This window comes from Camelina sativa, chromosome 5 (assembly GCF_000633955.1).
Source record: "Camelina sativa cultivar DH55 chromosome 5, Cs, whole genome shotgun sequence".
NCBI lineage: Eukaryota > Viridiplantae > Streptophyta > Magnoliopsida > Brassicales > Brassicaceae > Camelina > Camelina sativa.
Genome location: NC_025689.1, coordinates 16,916,688 through 16,937,167, shown reverse-complemented (window position 1 = coordinate 16,937,167; position 20,480 = coordinate 16,916,688). Strand labels below are relative to the sequence as shown.

At 34.1% G+C, this 20,480-nt stretch overlaps 1 protein-coding gene and 1 long non-coding RNA gene across 11 annotated transcripts in view; one reads left to right on the top strand and one right to left on the bottom strand.

Moving 5' to 3' along the window:
* LOC104787078 (potassium channel AKT1-like) overlaps positions 1 to 5,374 on the bottom strand; it is a 7,014-nt gene extending 1,640 nt beyond the window's left edge. Inside the window, exons 1-11 of the mRNA XM_010512581.2 lie at positions 4,981 to 5,374; positions 2,990 to 3,346; positions 2,854 to 2,911; positions 2,441 to 2,758; positions 1,539 to 1,784; positions 1,351 to 1,449; positions 1,226 to 1,258; positions 915 to 1,100; positions 616 to 810; positions 428 to 503; positions 279 to 340 (exon numbers count right to left, since the gene is read on the bottom strand). Coding sequence (XP_010510883.1) covers positions 279 to 340; positions 428 to 503; positions 616 to 810; positions 915 to 1,100; positions 1,226 to 1,258; positions 1,351 to 1,449; positions 1,539 to 1,784; positions 2,441 to 2,758; positions 2,854 to 2,911; positions 2,990 to 3,346; positions 4,981 to 5,162 — 1,812 coding nt within the window. The 5' untranslated portion in view covers positions 5,163 to 5,374. The remainder of the gene's footprint in view (positions 1 to 278; positions 341 to 427; positions 504 to 615; positions 811 to 914; positions 1,101 to 1,225; positions 1,259 to 1,350; positions 1,450 to 1,538; positions 1,785 to 2,440; positions 2,759 to 2,853; positions 2,912 to 2,989; positions 3,347 to 4,980) is intronic.
* Positions 6,357 to 20,480, top strand: LOC104787075. 10 transcript variants are annotated; one of them, XR_767786.2, is made up of 15 exons: positions 6,386 to 6,639; positions 6,858 to 6,901; positions 6,989 to 7,189; positions 7,279 to 7,491; positions 15,118 to 15,173; positions 15,349 to 15,396; positions 15,778 to 15,865; positions 15,990 to 16,019; positions 16,132 to 16,211; positions 16,315 to 16,362; positions 17,371 to 17,435; positions 17,515 to 17,582; positions 17,684 to 17,750; positions 19,683 to 19,760; positions 20,140 to 20,480. It is a non-coding gene; the product is annotated as an uncharacterized LOC104787075 (long non-coding RNA). The 10 variants fall into 10 exon arrangements; XR_767783.2 differs by having other exon boundaries at positions 17,660 to 17,750; XR_767784.2 differs by having other exon boundaries at positions 17,368 to 17,435; positions 17,660 to 17,750.

Below are 20,480 nucleotides of genomic sequence, written 5' to 3'. Positions count from 1 at the left end.
TCATGCCCTTGTTGCTCAGCAAGATCTCTCGCCGTCCAACCATGCATATCCTGTTTGTTAACGTCCGCACCTTGATCCAGAAGATACTTTACCATCTCAATGTTCTCTTCGCATACAGCGGTATGGAGTGCAGAGGTGCCTGTGGCTCTGGGACGTGTAACGTCTCCACCATGTAGAACAATTTCTTTTAGTAGTTTCAAGTGGCCTTGTTCAGCGGCGGTGCAAGCAAAATGACCCACATCCCCTGCGTCTATGGTACTGCCATTTTCTAACAGTACCTTTACAACTTTCTCATGCCCTTCCACCATTGCTTCCCACAATGGTACACTCCCTTCGGTATCTGTAAACCAATTAAGAAGCTCAATAGTTGAGAAGAAATTACCTTTAAATCAAAAGGGAAGTATGTGAATACAGAACAACCAAGTACCTCTACAATTGGGGTCTGCGTTGTATTCCAACAGAAGAAGAACACAGTTTAGACTCCCTTTTGATGCTGCTATATGCTGTTTCCAGAAACAATAAAAAAAAAAAAAAGAGATATCTAAGTTAATAGTCTCCAAGAGCTTGATGGGAAGAATTAAAATAACAGAATAAATATTGTGAAACTTCACTCACCAGAGGTGTTCTGCCATTGTTATCCGATTCATTAGGATCAAGTCCTCTCTTTAGTAGCTGATGTAACAGCAAATCGTCTTCTCTTATTGCAGCAAAACATAAATTGAGAGGAAGATCCATTTTACCCCGAGCAAGCATGTTTTCTGTCTCCAGCAGAACATTCGTCATCACCGGATCATTCATGTCCTTCAAATGCTGCTCTCCCCCAAAGAAAGAGAGTGAGACAAGTCAGTACGTATGGTCATAGATGTTTTTCTGATTTCACATTATGAAAACCTCAAAAAGATCTGTTGACTCACCTGAAGTAAATTATTCATGATTATGGTACCATCTCCAACATTAGCCTGAATGATGTTCAAGAAAGTTGTACGGTTCATACGCAACAGTTGGCACAACCGTTTTGTCCTCACGGTAAATAGCTGTGGTCTGTAGCACAACACCCCTATCTCCCCTACAATGTCTCCAGCTTTGACCTCTTTTATAATCTGAAATTCTCCATAAACTTCTCATTTTAAATGCTTAGTTACATCGTACCTCCAAGATCACGGGTTTGGAGAGACAAAAGGAATAAATATAAAATGAGAAACATCAACCATGTGACGTGACTTACAGTTTCTGTTCCACTATCTACATCTATCAAGTCCTGCAACATAACGAATACGTAAGTTAGTCTCACATTCATTTCATTTAAGTCAACTTAACAAAACTGTAAAGAACTTTGTAATGTTTTCTTACCGCGGTACCATTCACAAGGATATAGAAGTCTGTTGGCGCTTCGTTCTGCAAGATCACATCTTCTTTTGGTGGGAAGTACTCAGCTTTCATTTCTGAGACCTGCAAATTGTAAAGAGCGATGGAAGCTTCATTTGTTTTTTTGTCGAAAAAATGGAAGATGTTTCAGATGCATTTTGGTATATATATACCAGTTGAAAAAGCAGGTCATTGGATACTCCACGAAACAGGTAGGCTTTATCCATGAGGGAGTAGAAAAGAAAGTGTGATATACTTGATCTAATGGCTTTTGGGAGCGCATCAAGAGTTTCTTGCTGTTGCAGCCCCTCAGAGTCAGTCCGATATTTCAAACATAAATGTGCAAGCATTTGATCTTGTAGACGAACTGGTAAATGATTTCTATGAGCAAAATTTGAAGCAGCTTGGATTGTATCTCTCTGAAAAAAGCAAAAAAAAAAAAAATTATGATGGTCATATTGAACTATAGATTGAATAAGGTAGGTAATGAAGATGCTAACTTACAAAATTTCTAGTCCGACTTGTTCCATGGACAACCAAATTGGTCATGTTACCGATCAAGTATGCGGTTAATCCAAGGTTGAAGAGCATATAGAAAATGTCAAATATCATCTCTTTTGTGTTCACTGGATGGAGATCACCATAACCAACAGTGGTTAGAGTAGTGATGGACCAATACATGGAAGTCACATATCTCATCCATAGGCTTTCCTCTAGGAAGTTTTTGTTAGAAGCTCCAATCCATGTCTTTGCTGGGTCATGATTGCGTGCTGCGATAAGGTAGTAGAAACATGCAGCACAATGAACCGCAAAAAGGGTAACCTGCAAAAAATGCGAGTAAGTTAGTATCTACACTATTACAACATTGAGAGTGTAAGTTAACTNGAGTCAGTCCGATATTTCAAACATAAATGTGCAAGCATTTGATCTTGTAGACGAACTGGTAAATGATTTCTATGAGCAAAATTTGAAGCAGCTTGGATTGTATCTCTCTGAAAAAAAAGCAAAAAAAAATTATGATGGTCATATTGAAACTATAGATTGAATAAGGTAGGTAATGAAGATGCTAACTTACAAAATTTCTAGTCCGACTTGTTCCATGGACAACCAAATTGGTCATGTTACCGATCAAGTATGCGGTTAATCCAAGGTTGAAGAGCATATAGAAAATGTCAAATATCATCTCTTTTGTGTTCACTGGATGGAGATCACCATAACCAACAGTGGTTAGAGTAGTGATGGACCAATACATGGAAGTCACATATCTCATCCATAGGCTTTCCTCTAGGAAGTTTTTGTTAGAAGCTCCAATCCATGTCTTTGCTGGGTCATGATTGCGTGCTGCGATAAGGTAGTAGAAACATGCAGCACAATGAACCGCAAAAAGGGTAACCTGCAAAAAATGCGAGTAAGTTAGTATCTACACTATTACAACATTGAGAGTGTAAGTTAACTTTATAAGTATATTAAACAATTTGATGTTCTTACACAAACGAGCTTTGCGCATCGGACCCAAAAGTAGTTAAAGCTGCGGTCTTTCTCTAGTCTATTAAAAATAAAATGTCAAAATTTAGAGAAAATGATGAAGGAATTAAAGAAGGCAATAGTACTTAATGGTTTGAACCTGGCAAACAAGGCACCGACTCTGCGAAGACGCCAAAGACGAAGCATGTTAAACAACCCATAAGACTGGGATGAAATTCTCATAGCAGCCTCTGAGGGGATGGTTGATACGAGGTCAAGAAGGAACCAAGAGCGCAAGTACTTAAATGCAATCAGTTTACGATCATCAACAATTAGGTAAGTCGATTTATCGAGGTAACCGACAAAGAATGTCATGATGATATCCATAGCAAAGAATGCATTCACAATGTTATCGGTGATAGAGAGTGGTGGCCTTGGCTTTCTCAAGAACCCAAACTCGAAAGGCGAAACCCAACATGTGTAAACCACAAGAACCACTAAGAAAGCCTCCCATATCCTGTAGTAAACATATATTTATCAAGATAAAATTTTTTTAACATATAGTACAACATATCCCACAAATTACCTTTAAATATACCTCAATAAAGTTCATATTTGTGAATATTACTATTTTAGTTGATGGCCGTATTGAGGATACACAAGAAATGTTTTTCTACTATAATTTGATCAGATTTGCATCAATCGTTGAAATCAAGATATGAGTGCCTTGATTGTTCCACATTCTCTTGCTCATTTATAAATTATCCCGAAAAGCAAAAGCCAAAAGCAAAGGCGGCTTTTAAGCTAAATTAGCCAACCAGAGTAATAATGGAGGCCTTGAATATTCTACATTTGCCTTCGCCTTCATAGATCTACTTTTTTGAATATTACGAACTATGATTTGAATATTCCAAATGTTGAAGAAAAGAGGAGAGTTAGTTGTGATGTAATAACAACAATACTCCAAAGTTATAAATACTAATAATAATAACAATAATAATAATATGTGATTAATGAGATATATAGATGGTTTTTTTAATCTACATATAGTTAAACAACCTGGCTACGTGAATAAGAGAAACCAACTGTTTGCAAAAAAAAAAAAAGAGAAACCAACTATTCGTGTTTTTGACCAAAATATCATTTTATATTTGCACGTAATTTTACTATTTCATATTTCATTAATAAAAAAAAAAGTTATTGAATAAGGTGAAAAAATTTGGACTGAGAAATTATTTCAAATAAAGTAGTGGGATATAAATAGATTAAAATCAAATAACAATTGTTAAAAGTTAAAACCAACATAAATTCTTTAATAATTGGAGGACAAAACTATTAATCCAACCAAATTTACAAAAAGGGTATTTATAACAAATTCTTTTTTTTTTTTTTTGAAAAAGATTTATAACAAATTCTTTAAACAATAATATAAAACATGTTGTTTAATCGTTGTGTACATACTACATACATGACAAAATACAAAAGTAGATCACCAACCATTAAAGTACAAATTCATTTTTTTACGTCAAAAAAACAAATTCACCAACCATGAAAAACTTATAATTTTTTTATGTCAAAGAAAAGATACTGTGTATTTCTACAAAAAGGTACAAAACTTGAAAAAAAAATTGAACGTTAAGATATATTGAAATAAATTAGTCTACTTTTTTTTTGTTCACAATAAATTAGTCTACTATAAGATCAAAACAAGATGTTATTTGTTTAAATTTAAAAATTGTAATCCACGAAATGATTATTTTACCTAATTTAATACTAAGAAATAAGATTAGTTAGTTTAGTGGGGTTAGTGTAAGTATATAACTATGTACCCATGATAAAATACAAATGTTGATCACCAACCATTAAAAATAAGATTTTAATTATATAAAAAAAAACAAAACTAAAAAAAAAAAAAGAACTTGCTAATTATGATCCTAAACTTAATTTAAAAAAAAACTTGCTAATTATGATTCTAAACTTAATTTTTTCGTATTTCCGATTCCTAAAAATGAATCAATAAGAAGATATATAGATGAGGAAATCAAGTTGAAATCGTAAGAAAATAGTGAAACTTGGAGAAGGCAAATGTTCTCAGCTAACAGAGAAGACTAAGTGAAAATAAAACAAGAGATGGTGGTAGTAAAATTAAACCTGTATTTGTGATCATAAGGAGATACGACGAATCTCCTCAGCTTAACTCGTCGGTTACTTCTAGCCCCAAGTGAAGGTAAAATTCCAGTAGAAAGACTAAAATGACTACTCTCTCTCGAAAGAGATGACAGCTGTTCAATCTCATCTTGGCCTTGTCCGCATAGCAAAGCTCCTCTTCTCATCACCGATATGTAATTCTATTTTCCCGGCTTCCTCTTTGATGAGATTTAACTTTTTTTTTGCTTTTCTTCTTTTGGTTTCAGCAAAAGAGGCAAAATAGGCAGCTTCAGCTTAGCTCTTGGCTTTATTGCGGGTGTGTCATCTCTGACTTTGGATCCTTCCTTCCCTTTCAAGGAAATAAGTTTTCTCTATGTATCAATGTGGTTGGACCCACTTTCACGTCTTACCCCCTTACGGTAGCATTAATGGTGGCTTCTCCATTTCCGAGATAAATTAAAATATCCGTCTAGCTCATTAATAGTTGTGCTAATGGAAAAGAAATGATATTAGACGTAAGAGGAAGAGTTGACTAAAATTATATACATCAGAGCATGAATGCATGATCTCAATTTCTGTCAATCATTATACTTACTATTTTTATTGTTTGTTTGACTTCTAACTATTGAAAAAAAAAAATTAAAACTAAGCTGAAAAAAATATAATCTAGAATATAACTTGAGTTTGTTTCAAAATACATTTGCTGATAATAACGATGTAACATTTTATAAGTAACTAGGTTTGAATCCGCGGTACACCGCGGGACGAAACTTAATTATGTTTAAAAAATTAGACATCTAAGAGTTAAATTTATATGTATAAAAACTATTATATATGTCTTGTTCGTGAATGTAGAATATAATATATTAGCGGATTAATGTAATATAGGTTTTAATCCGTTGTACATTGGAAACAATTTTTTGTTTGTAGGCAACTAAATGTGTTATTTTTTATTAATATATTAGACTAATTTGTAGGTGTAGTAGTTTGATTGTTTTAAGAGTATAGTTATTTTAAAATATTTATTTTTAAAACAGTTTGTGTGTAATTTTTTAATCTTTTAGTGTAATAGTTTAATTGGTTCAACCTCACTATATTAAAAAGTTGGTTGTTTATCTTAGTTTTATACTAAAAAATAGAAATAATAGTTTTTTCACAATTTCATTACTTGACATATCTCTATATATTATGTTTTGCTTTGTAAGTGTTATATTTAATTTGAAATGTATAGTCCCTATCTATATATATTTTTCAAACGACCCATTTATGTAATGGATTTCCTTTGAATTGCATAAGTATATTTGTAATGGGCCAGGCTTTTGTTTATTACCATATTGCGGTAATGGAAAAAATTGTAAGAAAAATATATGATTATTACAATTGAAACTCTGAGAATTGGGAACGACGCCACCTGTTCATTGTTGTAATTTATTTCTCAGCCTCTTCTTCGTTCCTCTTATCCGATTGATTTTGTTGAAAAAAAGTTCCCTTTTTCGTTATATATCTTCACATGCTTTCAATCGATTTGCTACATCTCAGTATTGAAAACAGTAAATAAGGTGCTTACGGCTACAAAGGATGGACAATCGATTTGAACTTAATCGATTAAAACGGGAGGTGGTTTGGGATTTTTATAATTCCTAAAACCAATCGATCATCTGGGTAAGCAGTTTATCTAATCTTTCTGAATAATCTCTACTTGTACGATTTATACCATTTAGGGTTATATTACGGTGTGCTCACGGATTTGTAAATTATGAAGTGTGGTAGAAAGATGATTTTTTTTTTCTAGTTTTGAATAAGAAATTTTTTTCCAGTTTACTTCCCGAAATTGACTCACTGATTTAACCTGTGATTTCTGTTTTCTTCATCTTTCGGAGGAAACAACTGCTGGATATATAAACTTTCGAGCAACCGATGGAAGGTAATAACTTCCACTTTGTAATAACGATTTTAAGCTCTTTCTGGTGAATTTTGTGATTGTTTTGACTTACGACCTGTTTTCTACTAGATCATGCTCTTTCATTGTGTCGAAGATAAACTACAATCAGATAAGTATATGCCCGTTGTGTTTTTTTAATAACCGAAAGTAATTGCTTATGTCTGTTGGAATGCTAAGTGGCTGTTTATTTAAAATGTGTAGGTGACATGAAAAACTTCTTTAAGGAAACCAATCAAGGACAACTGGGAAGTTTCATCATCATACAGAGGAGTAAGTTAATTTCATAAAATAAATATTTTTAGCTCTTTCTGGTGAAATTGTGTTTGTACTGACTTAAAGTTTGTTTTCTACTCGATCAGACTCTTCCATTGTGTTGAAGATAAAATACGATCAGATAAGTATTTTGATTCAATTCAAATTTATATTAACAGAAGTCAAATGCTCATGTATATTGAAATGCTAAGTGGCTGTTTATTATATCTTTGTAGCTGATCAGAATACATAATATAATTACCGAAATCAAAGGCATGAAACTTTCTTCATCATACAGAGGAGTAACTTCATTTCAGAAGGTTCGTTTTCTCGAACCCTCACTTATGCAGTCTAATATTGGTTTATTTATTTATGAAATACGAAAAAACTCTCATTGAATGGTTTGATAATTGTATCAAACTATGTTATTGAAATTTTAGTTCAATAAAATCTTATTTCTAACAGATAAGTAAATAAAAACATTAAAACTTTTCACGGTATGAAGATGCTTCCTCGTCTCATTCCTCCAATAAACCTCTTGCCAAACATGCTTCCTTGTATGAGTCGTAGAGCACACCGTTGTAGGTCCTCAAATCTTCATCATTCGTTGGTCCCTTCAAATACCTGAAAAGGAGTTTCAAACAAATATTACCATGAAAGTTGCTTGAAATATCTGTTGTCCTTCGTTTCCCGATTGTTAATTGCTTTCTTTCAAAAATTTCCAGCTTCTGATTCCATGAAAAAAACTGAGGGATCTCTTCGAAAGTAAGATCTCTAGCCTCTGAACACTTAACATTCAGATCAAACCAAGCCCTAATAAGTGGATCTTGATTGTTTTTCATATTATTTTTCCCTTAGAGAAGAAGAGGATTATTTTTTTTTGCTTATGTGTTTGATAATTAGAACCTTACTATCTGTACCGGTTTTTATACTATTCAGCTTTTTAGGGTTTTATTCGAAAATTTGATTAAAAGCAATTAGGATATACCGCGATTTCAAGCGGAATAAAATATTCTACAAAGATTTTACTAAACAGATTTGGTGAGAAAGTAATAATAGAAAAACAAAAAAAGAAGGAAAATATCTTGTTGATTTTGAAGTTAAAGGAAAGTATTTGTCACGAAATTATTTCCATATGAGTTTTAAGATAAAAAATATTTGTTCATACTGAGATTTTCTTCTGAGTTAAAAACTCAAATCTTTTCTTAAAAACATCCATATTTCTTAAATTATTGAAAACCAAGACCAGTGTTTTAAAAAAATACAGACTTCGCTTAAAAAAATCATACATAGCTTTGTTTTAATTGGATTCTAAATCTGTTAACAGATGTTCATAACCAAAACTATTTCCATAGATTCTGAAATATTTCCTTGAAAACAACATTCATTGTCTGCTTCTGCGGCTCCCCTTCTTTATCCACGATAAGCACTTTCAAACCCTTCTTTGATGTCACCCTTGACAAAGCTACGTATAGCTGTCCATGAGAAAACACAGGTCGAGGAAGAAACAAACCCACTTCTTCTAGTGATTGTCCTTTGACTCTTGTTAATTGTCATTGCAAAAGCCACTGCCAATGGAAACTGTCTTCTCCTCATCCTAAACGGCAGCTTAGTATCTGATGGTTTAATTAAGATCTTGGGAATCAAAACTTTGTCTCCAACTCTGTCACCTGTAATAACGCAAGCTTCTAAAACATTATTCCCCATCTGTGTAATCTGCAATCTTGTACCATTGCATAAACCACCTTTAGGATCAATATTTCGTAGCAACATAACAGGAGCACCAATCTTAAGACGTAAACTGTGATTTGGCAATCCAGATAGTCTTATACTATTCAAAAAATCAGAACTGAATACTGGGTTGTTTAGTGATTCGCTATCCTGAGGATCAATACTATCAGCACTTAAGTACACCATTTCTTCTCCTGTATAGACATAAATTTAGAACATATTCGTTATTTCATGAGCAAGTTAGGTAGCAAAAAATAAATATTGTTGACTATTTACTAACCTTGAAGCTTTTCAAGCAATCATTCATTTATAGTCTGAACATCTTTGTTTGTTGGACATAAGATGGCTCTGGTCTGAAAAAATTTAGGATCTTTTTCGTTGTGCAACATTTCCAAATTTCCATACACGGCTCTGCTTATAGCATCGATCGGATCACCAACATTCGTGATTAGGAATTCATCTGGAATANGTAATAATAGAAAAACAAAAAAAGAAGGAAAATATCTTGTTGATTTTGAAGTTAAAGGAAAGTATTTGTCACGAAATTATTTCCATATGAGTTTTAAGATAAAAAATATTTGTTCATACTGAGATTTTCTTCTGAGTTAAAAACTCAAATCTTTTCTTAAAAACATCCATATTTCTTAAATTATTGAAAACCAAGACCAGTGTTTTAAAAAAATACAGACTTCGCTTAAAAAAATCATACATAGCTTTGTTTTAATTGGATTCTAAATCTGTTAACAGATGTTCATAACCAAAACTATTTCCATAGATTCTGAAATATTTCCTTGAAAACAACATTCATTGTCTGCTTCTGCGGCTCCCCTTCTTTATCCACGATAAGCACTTTCAAACCCTTCTTTGATGTCACCCTTGACAAAGCTACGTATAGCTGTCCATGAGAAAACACAGGTCGAGGAAGAAACAAACCCACTTCTTCTAGTGATTGTCCTTTGACTCTTGTTAATTGTCATTGCAAAAGCCACTGCCAATGGAAACTGTCTTCTCCTCATCCTAAACGGCAGCTTAGTATCTGATGGTTTAATTAAGATCTTGGGAATCAAAACTTTGTCTCCAACTCTGTCACCTGTAATAACGCAAGCTTCTAAAACATTATTCCCCATCTGTGTAATCTGCAATCTTGTACCATTGCATAAACCACCTTTAGGATCAATATTTCGTAGCAACATAACAGGAGCACCAATCTTAAGACGTAAACTGTGATTTGGCAATCCAGATAGTCTTATACTATTCAAAAAATCAGAACTGAATACTGGGTTGTTTAGTGATTCGCTATCCTGAGGGTCAATACTATCAGCACTTAAGTACACCATTTCTTCTCCTGTATAGACATAAATTTAGAACATATTCGTTATTTCATGAGCAAGTTAGGTAGCAAAAAATAAATATTGTTGACTATTTACTAACCTTGAAGCTTTTCAAGCAATCATTCATTTATAGTCTGAACATCTTTGTTTGTTGGACATAAGATGGCTCTGGTCTGAAAAAATTTAGGATCTTTTTCGTTGTGCAACATTTCCAAATTTCCATACACGGCTCTGCTTATAGCGTCAATCGGATCACCAACATTCGTGATTAGGAATTCATCTGGAATATCAATTAGGGCTTCCCCATCGTTAGGCTCAGCAATTTTCCCATCCCCAACAGCTAATATCCAATCAGAAAACTCCTTGATACTTTCTGCTTCACTCTCAGACACCCCATTTGACATAAGCCGCATGTTCTTTGTCAAAGTTAGAACCTTACAATGTTCCCACAGATATGATGAATTTAAAGACACTAGAACAATTTGAGCCCTACCAGCACCATTGATAACTGGGAGAACTTGTCTGAAATCACCTCCAAACACAACAACCTTTCCACCAAAGGGCTTATTATCACCATTTCTCATTATATCTGACAAACTTCTATCCAAATTCTCAAAACAATATCTGCTCATCATTGGTGCTTCATCCCATATGATCCAAGATGTTTCTTTCAACATGTTAGCAAGATCTGAAGTAGGATTGATATTACACATTGAAAAATCATCAGGGTTTATTGGGATACAAAACCTTGAATGTGCAGTCCTTCCACCCTCCAACAACAAAGACGCAATACCGCTTGATGCGACATTTATTGCTATCAATCCCCTATATCTAACAGCAGCAGACAAAGTTTTCCACATAAAAGTCTTTCCAGTCCCTCCAAAGCCGTATACAAAAAACACTCCACCATTGTCTTTCAAAACAGCACACATAATCTCTTCATATATTGCTCGTTGTTCTGATGTCATCTTACTTATCCATTCATCATGTTTCTCTTTCAAATAATCACGATTGTAGTTCTTTTCTTCTGTAATGAGACGATTGGAATGATCAACACCCATATCAGTTGGCTTAGGCATATCGTCGAATGCTTGTAGAGTTCCACCATTGCTTAACATCAACTCTTCTATCTCATGGAGAGTATAATTCTTCTTCTCATCGTCTGTTAATTTCAATACTGCAGATGATATTACATGTCAGGTAAATAATAGTTGGCACAATTAGAAACTTCCTAGACAGACCTATAATAACTTGAAAACTCTTATTTAAAAAAAAAAAACAGATTCACAAACCTGGATTATTGTATTGTTCTCTTTTCTTGTTCTCGATGTCTTCTGATAATACTTGCCAAGTTGTTTCCCACACATGCTCAGGTCTTGATAAACAACCATCTAAAAGCATCATTGTGAATAAATTACGCAGCTGCGGTCCAAAAAACCATGCACTTGCTTCTAGAATACTGTCTATATAAGCCTGGTCGTCTTCCAAAATACCACGTGCCCAACATGCTTTTTTGTATGTATCATAGACAACACCTCTGTATGTTCTAATATCTTCATCACTTTTAGGACCAGTCACTATACCAAGAAGTATTCTCATGTAATATTCAGCTTCCATCTTCTGTGGTACATAATTGATTCTTCCTATAGAGAAACCTCTCTCCCTAAGCTTCCATTGCTTTAATTTTCCATCCCAAGTAAAATATTTTGGTATTTCAGCATAAGTGAACTGTCTAGCAAACTCGTTAACCTGATTCAGTTTGAGGTAGGCCATGAACATAGAATCTACATTAGCTCTTCTTTCCAAAACATCTTCAATGTTCTCTTTTCCTTTGTAATATACTGGTTGCTTTCCTGGAGGATGGAATGGAAGTTTCATCACTGGTATGCTTCTATACTGTATTGGAAATTTGAAAAGCCTCCAAGCTGCTTCTGAAGCTGAAACATATCTTCAAAAAATAAGAAAAGGCGATTATCAATTTTTCTCCAAAAACGCTCAATATCAATGTATATTTTATCATTTTAAAAATAATTGGTAAAACAAATACCTGCAATCAAACCAGTTTTTTACTTCATCTTTCTTCTTTTCTTCGACATTTATAGAAGATGAAGTATCACCCGTCCCTGCTTCCTTTGTGATGTTAGAACCATTACCGAGACCATTATCATCTGAAGTATTTTTTTTTTTTGGGTTCTATCACAAATGCTACACGATCTTGTCCCTTGTTAATATACTTAAATAAGTATTTGATGGAACCAGATTGGTTGCACCACTCCACATTGATGTGAGCCCGATAGCGCAATGATAGGAGACGATTATAAGGAACAACATATCTGTTATCGCACTTTATATCATTCTTCTCTATATAAGCCGTAGATACTCTTCTCCTATAAACTGGATATCCATATTTGCCAACACTTGTATCTTCAACATGGACCTTAGGGTAAAATTTAGAACACTTTCCATCAACCATACATGGTGAATTTGGTTTAGCCGCACCACACGGTCCGTGGATCATGCAATCCTTTACAACATCGTATAGTTCAGGATCTTCAAGCTTATCTGGAATCTCAGCAGATATGATCTTGTTAATATCATCGCCTGTTGGTAATTTACAACTTTGATCCATGAATAGAAGGATATGAGCATGGGGTAGTCCTCGTTTCTGAAATTCAATGGTGTACATTGCTGCATTAGTAGCAAACAGATTGTTAGTAAAAGAGATCATAAGAATTTAATTTAGGAAGCTCAACAAAATACTTACCCGCTGTAGTCCTGCCTAGAATATGTTCTTCTGTTAAATCTCTCATAAGAGACTCAAGTTTTATCTTGAACATCCAGCACATAATGTCTGGTCTATCATCTGAATTCAATTTTCTCTTCTTCAAGTATCTTGTTATTTCTGGCCACTTGGGATTACATGTAAAAGTAATGAATAAGTCAGGAAACCCATACTGTTTACATGTAGTCATGGCATCATAATAACTCTGCAACATATAGCAAGGTCCACCAGTAAAAGATGCGGGGATTCGAACTTGCTTCCCCTGCTCTTCCATGTTATTGTTTCCACCTTCGGCCGCTGCTTCAAGAGATGAGTAATTATCACATCTTAGATTGGACTGGTTAAATTTAATATACTTCAACCTGTTTGATTCCAGACTGGTGTATGCATCTACCAAAAACTGTTGGAATAGACGCTTAGACCTTAACAGTGTTTGGGATTCATTATCTCTTTCTTGGATCCTGTAAGCAAACCACTGTCTAAGACTAATAGACTTATTTTCTGTATTTGTATTGTCACCTCTAAAGCCCTTCTCTATTCCAATTCTGAAACCATCTTCACCATAGGGAAAAATTAGAGGATATTGTGGTGCCAAGTAAGAAACATGTACTTCACTTATTCTTTGTAGCCTTCCACTACTCTTCTCTTGCACTACAATATCACGTCCAAGCATTTCTGGACGAAAATCCCCTGGAATCAATGCAGCAACTTCAGATGCGGTTGGCATAGAATATGTTCTACCATCCTTCCCCACACGATCACTAAGTATGCGCATATGGAATTTCTCTTCTTCATTAGCATCAAACTTATCTTTCGCTTGTCTAAATGCATGGACATAAGGATTTACGTCATCCAACATTTTAATTAGTCTGGCAATGAGTTCCTTTCTTATACCTTTTTTCCCTGTGAATCTTCCTCTTTGTTTTCCTTTACTATACATTTTATTATGAAAAATAAATTAGATTATGATATGATAGTTTTTAATTTGACAGTACAATAATACTGAAAGTAAATGGATTAATGGCTAAATGGAGTGAGGAATTGGTGTACCTCATAACAGATGATCTGTTTTCAACCTCATTCTCTGTATCTACTATATACAGCTGTGAAAACTTTGCATAATCTCCATCTTCTGGTTTCATACTTCCAATCTTGTGAAAATTCTGGCCATGTAGTTGGAATTGCTTAGGACCTTGACCTTTTTCAGTTGTACGATCAACTTGACCACCGAGAGAAGTAAATGCAAAGAGCATATTATATGCTCTAATATTTTCTCTAAAATGCCTACTTAGAGCATCATCCTTACTAAGCAATTCTCTAATGAGCTCTGGTGCCTCTCTCAGAAACGGTAATTTGACTGTTCCTTGTAAACAACAAAGAGAGAATTTAGGTTTTCTTGATCTTCTTCGTTTGTTTACTCTCTCATCATACCACATCATAGCTCCACAGTAACAACACTTGTATGTTGGATCTCCATGATCTAAATATTCACTACCTACATCAAGAATTTGAAATTATCGATTAGCTTCTAACATAATTTTAAAAAAACATATATTACTGTTTTTTTAGTCTGAACATATATCGATTAGATTATAACATAATATCACCTTCTGGTCTGTTCTGAGTTGGTTTGTCACCCTTTGAATTAATTTTTGTGGATCCGCCAAAAGATAATGATTTAACATTGAAACCTTTACGTCGTCTCTTATATGAACCGCATATTTTCTGGACCATCTGCCGAATTTCTGATTCAACGGATTCGTCAATACTGGCCACTGAATTATCTGAATCACTGTCTTCTTGACTACTAACATCAAAGTTCTGTTCATTATCTGTCAGATCATGATCGCTTATTCAGTATCAAAGTAAACATTGTAATACATTCATTTTTAAAAATGATTTTTTAAAATCTGATTCATTTACTCATAAAATACCTTCACTTGAAGAAGCATAAGTAGTTTCCTCCAAAAAATTCTCCAAATTTGGAGCCTTTTTTTTGCTTTTTCTGACTGATTGGATAGAAGCATCTTGTACGTGCATATCTATTAGTATACATTTGTTGTCAATATTGTCAAACTCATACATTTGACACTATATTGCAGGTTTTTAGTATTACCTTTCGTAGGATTGCCTAGCGACTGTCTTCTTATCAAGTGAGGTTGGTTTGTAATGTCTTGTAAAACCTGATTTAATACTCTTTTCTTCTTGCTTTTACTACCTTGTACTTGCATATCTGTAAGTATATATTTGTTCTCTTTTAATATATCCAAGTAACTTTTTCCAGCAAGTTTAAACCAAACTTCAGATGTTTTACAATATTTTTCATGTTTCAGGGATTACTTTTGGAGGAATGTCTTGCGTCTGTCCTCTCATAAAGTGAGGTTGGTTTGTAATGTCTTCTAAAACCGGATTTACTACTCTTTTCTTCTTGCTTTTACCATCATCTTTTTTGTGATGACTGGCTGTCATTACATATAGACAATATTGAATAAGGATTATGTGAGCATGATTGAAAAAATCTATTTATTAGAGTAAAGAAAGGTATTAAACATACCTTTTGCATTTATAGTTTCTGCAGACCCAAATAGATTAGTACATATTCCAGAGTTATCTCTTGCGAAATTGTAATGTGTCTTATGTAATCCCTCTTCGAAAGTAGCTGGTTTTGTTGAGAAAATGTTACAAAAGCACTTTAAATATACAATCGTGGTTATAAACGTACTATACATGTTTTGCTTACATTTGTTAGCTTCCTTTCGCAGATCATCAATAAGATGGTTTGTTCCAACTAGAGTGTAGTATTGTCGTATATCCACGACAGATAGATTAGAGCTACCCTCCGCTCCACAGGTAACTACCAGGAAGCAAACATTTTCTTAATCTCCTAAATTTTAATACAAATTTATATTGTAAGAAACTAACTTACCTTTCTTAGAGGTGTTTCGTATTGACTCAAAGAAATCATGATCTGCAGGTGATGCATATGTTTGGTTTATCTTCACAGGTGTGTAGTTCCCATAAAGATCAATGTTTTGGTCTACCCCTGTCACTACAAAGAAAACAGTTTATGTTATTTAGACAGATTTGACTTGAACAATCTAAATTTTTAATTATAGATATAGTGGAATACATACGCGTTGATGATGGAGTTGCTAAAGTATTTATTTGAAAATTTGCTCCATCCATACTCCCCAAGGTAGGACACTCGTATATGTTGGCATTGACTGGACCTAAACTTTGTCGGATTGGAATTGGTGATAAATTATTGTTTTGATCTGAAAGTAACACATTTCCTACAGGACCCAGGGATACATTAGCAAATGATTGTGCACTTAAAAGGATAACAGGTACAAACTGTAAACTATTTACCTTTTATTCCTTGATTATTGTTGTTTCCTGTTGGATTGATTGATTCTTCAATAGAAATAGTATTTAACTTTGCCAAATCTGTGAAAAGCCTTCCATAAACTCCTTTAAGATTGATAGTATAGTTTTTTTCTTGAATAGTATTAGAATTCGCATGGAAGAGCATGTGTTGACTGGTTTTAGATGAACATTTCCTCTTTCTTTCTTCACTTTCATGATCAACCACAAAACCTGACAAATCTCTATTTTTCTTCATTCTTCACGCTCTAATTTGTTTTTCTAATAATCTCATTTAAAGAAAGTTCATAGAAGTTCTTTTCCCATGATATTATTTGTCCGTAATTTAATCCTTGATTTTCATTGATTGAATTAATATTGAAAATTATATCTCAAACGCAGTTGAAGTATCTACGGATTTTCGCTGTCTTGTTACAGATTTCCTTGGAAATATACTTTTTTAGTTTATACAAACATGGTATACTATTTATGCGCAAGATTAGTTGTATAGATGTTACTGTTATATGGCATAGATTTTCTATGGAGAAAAATTTTCATTCATTTCTCCATATAAACCTATACTTCAACATAGGTATCTCTATGTGATAGGGATTGCTGTTTAGAGCTTTATAGGTCAGCATTCATTATCTTAAACTATTAACACAAAATACTATAGCTGGAAATTCTTTCTTACTAATTATATTAAATGGTACGCTAAAATTATTTTTTGACATAGAGTCTTACCATTTGAAAAGTGTTTCGGATTCTATCACGTTCTTAAAAATCCTTAAAACAAAATAATATTTGAAAAATAAAGAGAATTAATTGATAAGGCAAACGATGACAATGTAAAAACCAAATGACAGAATTTATTATAGAGGGATTCCAAACCATAGAATCCATTATTTCATAGTTTAAAAGGAAATTGAAACTCGAAACTCAAAGCTTAAACAAACAATAACTGTGACCATGTCACTTCTTCTCGCCAGCAGCCACCTTGTTTTCTCCACCCGTCCCTGGAACAGCCTTCTTTGCCGCAGCCAGTAGCTCAGCCTTTGTGAGCTTCTCCTTTTTGATGTTAACAACATTGATGTGGTCCAAACAAAGTTTCTTAGTAGCTGAAGATGTTTCGACAGGAAGTTCTGGATCAACGCTTGACCTCTTTGAAGAAGGAGTTGTAGACTCAGAAACATCTTCACTACTTGTAAGCAACAAGCTTGCCTAATAACATAGTAAAAAATTTATATTAGAGTTTAAGAGAATCTGGTGATGTTTTCATAGATTATGTATCAAGTCTAATTTTAGGATTGACATTCCGCGGTACCTGATCGCCGGTGCTATCATCAGGTGGATTATCTCCACCATTGGACAGGTCAGTCACATCATCATCGAGAACTCCATCCTTAGAAAGCACTTTTGAAACCTTGTAGGTATCATAGTCATTCACCAAGTTGTCATGTTGAATACTCACCAGGAATTTATATGTTTTTCCAACCAAACTTTTGATGGCTGATGGCAGATTTTCTGGGTCTTCCATCTGTAATAGTTTAGATTACCATATTAGTATATTTCATGTCACACAATTTAAACTGTTTCTTAATATTCTAAGTTTACCTCATCAAAAGGTCCATCAATAAGATTATTGGCTGGACAGCCAACAATCTCAGCAGCTGGGCTATCAAAAATAAACAGTTTCATCTCTCCTGTTTCGTCCATGACATTGACATGTGTCTTGTACCTAAACATATGACAACGTTTTAAACATAGTGAAACTTAATTTTTAAAGTAGGTGTATAAGTAGTTCAGTTGTATTACCTAGCTAACACATAGATCACTTGTCGATCGCAAGTCTCACAATACCATTTCGGTTTGCCCACCAAGGCAGCACTTCCAGTTGTGTTTGGCTTCACCTTAGTCACCTTCTTATTACACTTTTTACATGCTATGTAATACCACGCCCAATCACAGTCGATAGCATAAATAGTACAGACCAGCTTCACCCTACCAACCTATGCTATTGTAAAAAACTCTTATTTTAACGGGTTATAACATATGATTAAGCGCAATTTCTGTGAGTTTTATATGTGGGTTTTATAGGAATACCTCGTGGGCTTCTAGGATTTCTTTGATTGTCCTACTCGGAAACTGTTGGTAGAACTCTCTGTTGTTGGCTAACTGTAGTTCACGATTTGGATTGCCCTCAAGGATAGTGAGAGCAAGTCCATCATTTGGCAACCTACATTAATAATTTCAATAATCAAATAGGATTCTATTCTATGCCTTCGTGACAAACCTAAAAAACAAAACGCTTCATAAATACTTACTTTCCCATGAACTCTATAACCTCAACGTAGTCTGGATTAATAATAAGTTGAGACGCATGGAACGCATTTGAGATAGTCCTCACATCTATGAAGGCGTGGTTAACAAAAGCAAAATTTAATCTTGGAATATATTATATCCGACAATTTCATAAACCAGCAAATACTTACCATTATAGAGTCTGATCTTCGCAAATCTAAGAAGACAAATCACCCTGTGCACATCAACTTCTTGGCAAGCAGCATAGATTTGATCAGCAAATGATGCCCACAAAGTACATGTTATCCTCACATCACTGTAATTTGAAGCAAACTACTATTAGTTTAAATGTAAAACTCAATCAACTATAAGTTTTTAGGTTTAAGAGTCAAAATAAGCATGGTAAGTACCTCTCATCCCTGAGTTCAAAGTCAATCTTGTGTGTGGGCTTGTTATTGACATCTATCGTCTGCATCTCACCAACATTAACCACTTGACCAACAATATCTGGTTAAAGAGGATCAAAATTTAGTAATTACCATTGAATAAATGAAGAGAGTTAGGAGCTATATTGATTTTTACCTATTAGGAAGTTTGGATTCAGGTTTCCAGATAAGACCGAGTCAAATCGGCTGAGAGATAGGAACGAGTCATCAGATATAGAGTCGATCCTATCCACTACTGTTTGAGCCATGAAAGTCATCTTGTATCGATGACTGGTTGGTTTGAATTGGCCACCGGCAAAGCTTAAACCGAAATTTTCAATGGATCTCCATTGTCCAGCAGTCAACCTGTTCTCGAACCGGTTGATGAGGTCTTTTTTGCACGAAGCATGGATTTTTGTTCCCTGTAAATGACCCGCAAATAAATTACGAATATGTATATGGTTATTATATGTGTACATATTAGGAAATTATGTGATCTTTATATTTACTTGGACATCAGCGAGTACCATGTCAAAGGTTTCACCAAATTGTGTGGTGTATGTTTTCCATGTATGCAGGACCCTAACCTGCACCTTCCACGAAGTCTTGAAAGGTTTGATGTCTCAGAGGAAAGCGTAGGAAGCAGCCATTGTGAGGTTTGTGTTTGAAACTTTGTTTTCGAGAAATGCTTACTGTGAGATAATTTAGTTTATGCGTTTGTTGAGGATATTTATAGGTGAATGGGTAGATTGCATGTAAAAAGCACAAAATCTTAGATACGTTTAAGATCAAGGTTTATTCGATTGTTAGGTTTGATATAAGGGAAGTTTAGATTATGCAATACTAACATTTAGGGATTTTTCGAGATTAGGAGGCTCTAATTTTTGAATGATTGATTGAGCGAATATCTTATATTAGCGATAATAAAGCCGTGATTGTTGTGGTTTGAAACTGATGAAGATCTTCAGTTTGTAAAATATAGAAACATGTTGTAAAATATGTTTTCGTAATGGGTTTTTTTGTTTTCGTTTGCAGGCTTTATTGGACGGATTTTAATTGCGGCCCAAAGAAAATGAATACAAAGCCGGGTTGAAAAAAAAGGACGCGGATCCTCGTTCAAGCGGGTCGGATAATGTTTTTTATGTGTGGGCAGACAATTGTGCCCTTGCGAATTTTCAGAATCATTTTAGATTTGGTCGAATTGAGTGGCAATTTGAGTAAATAGAAAGAAGATTTCGGACATTTACCCAAACGTACTCCTCTTTTAATTATATAGAGATTTGTTTAAATGGTAATTTGTTCCAACATTGATGTGAGACATTGAACATTGATGTGTATATTGTCCCACTCAAAAGAAAGTTTTGAATTTTTACATG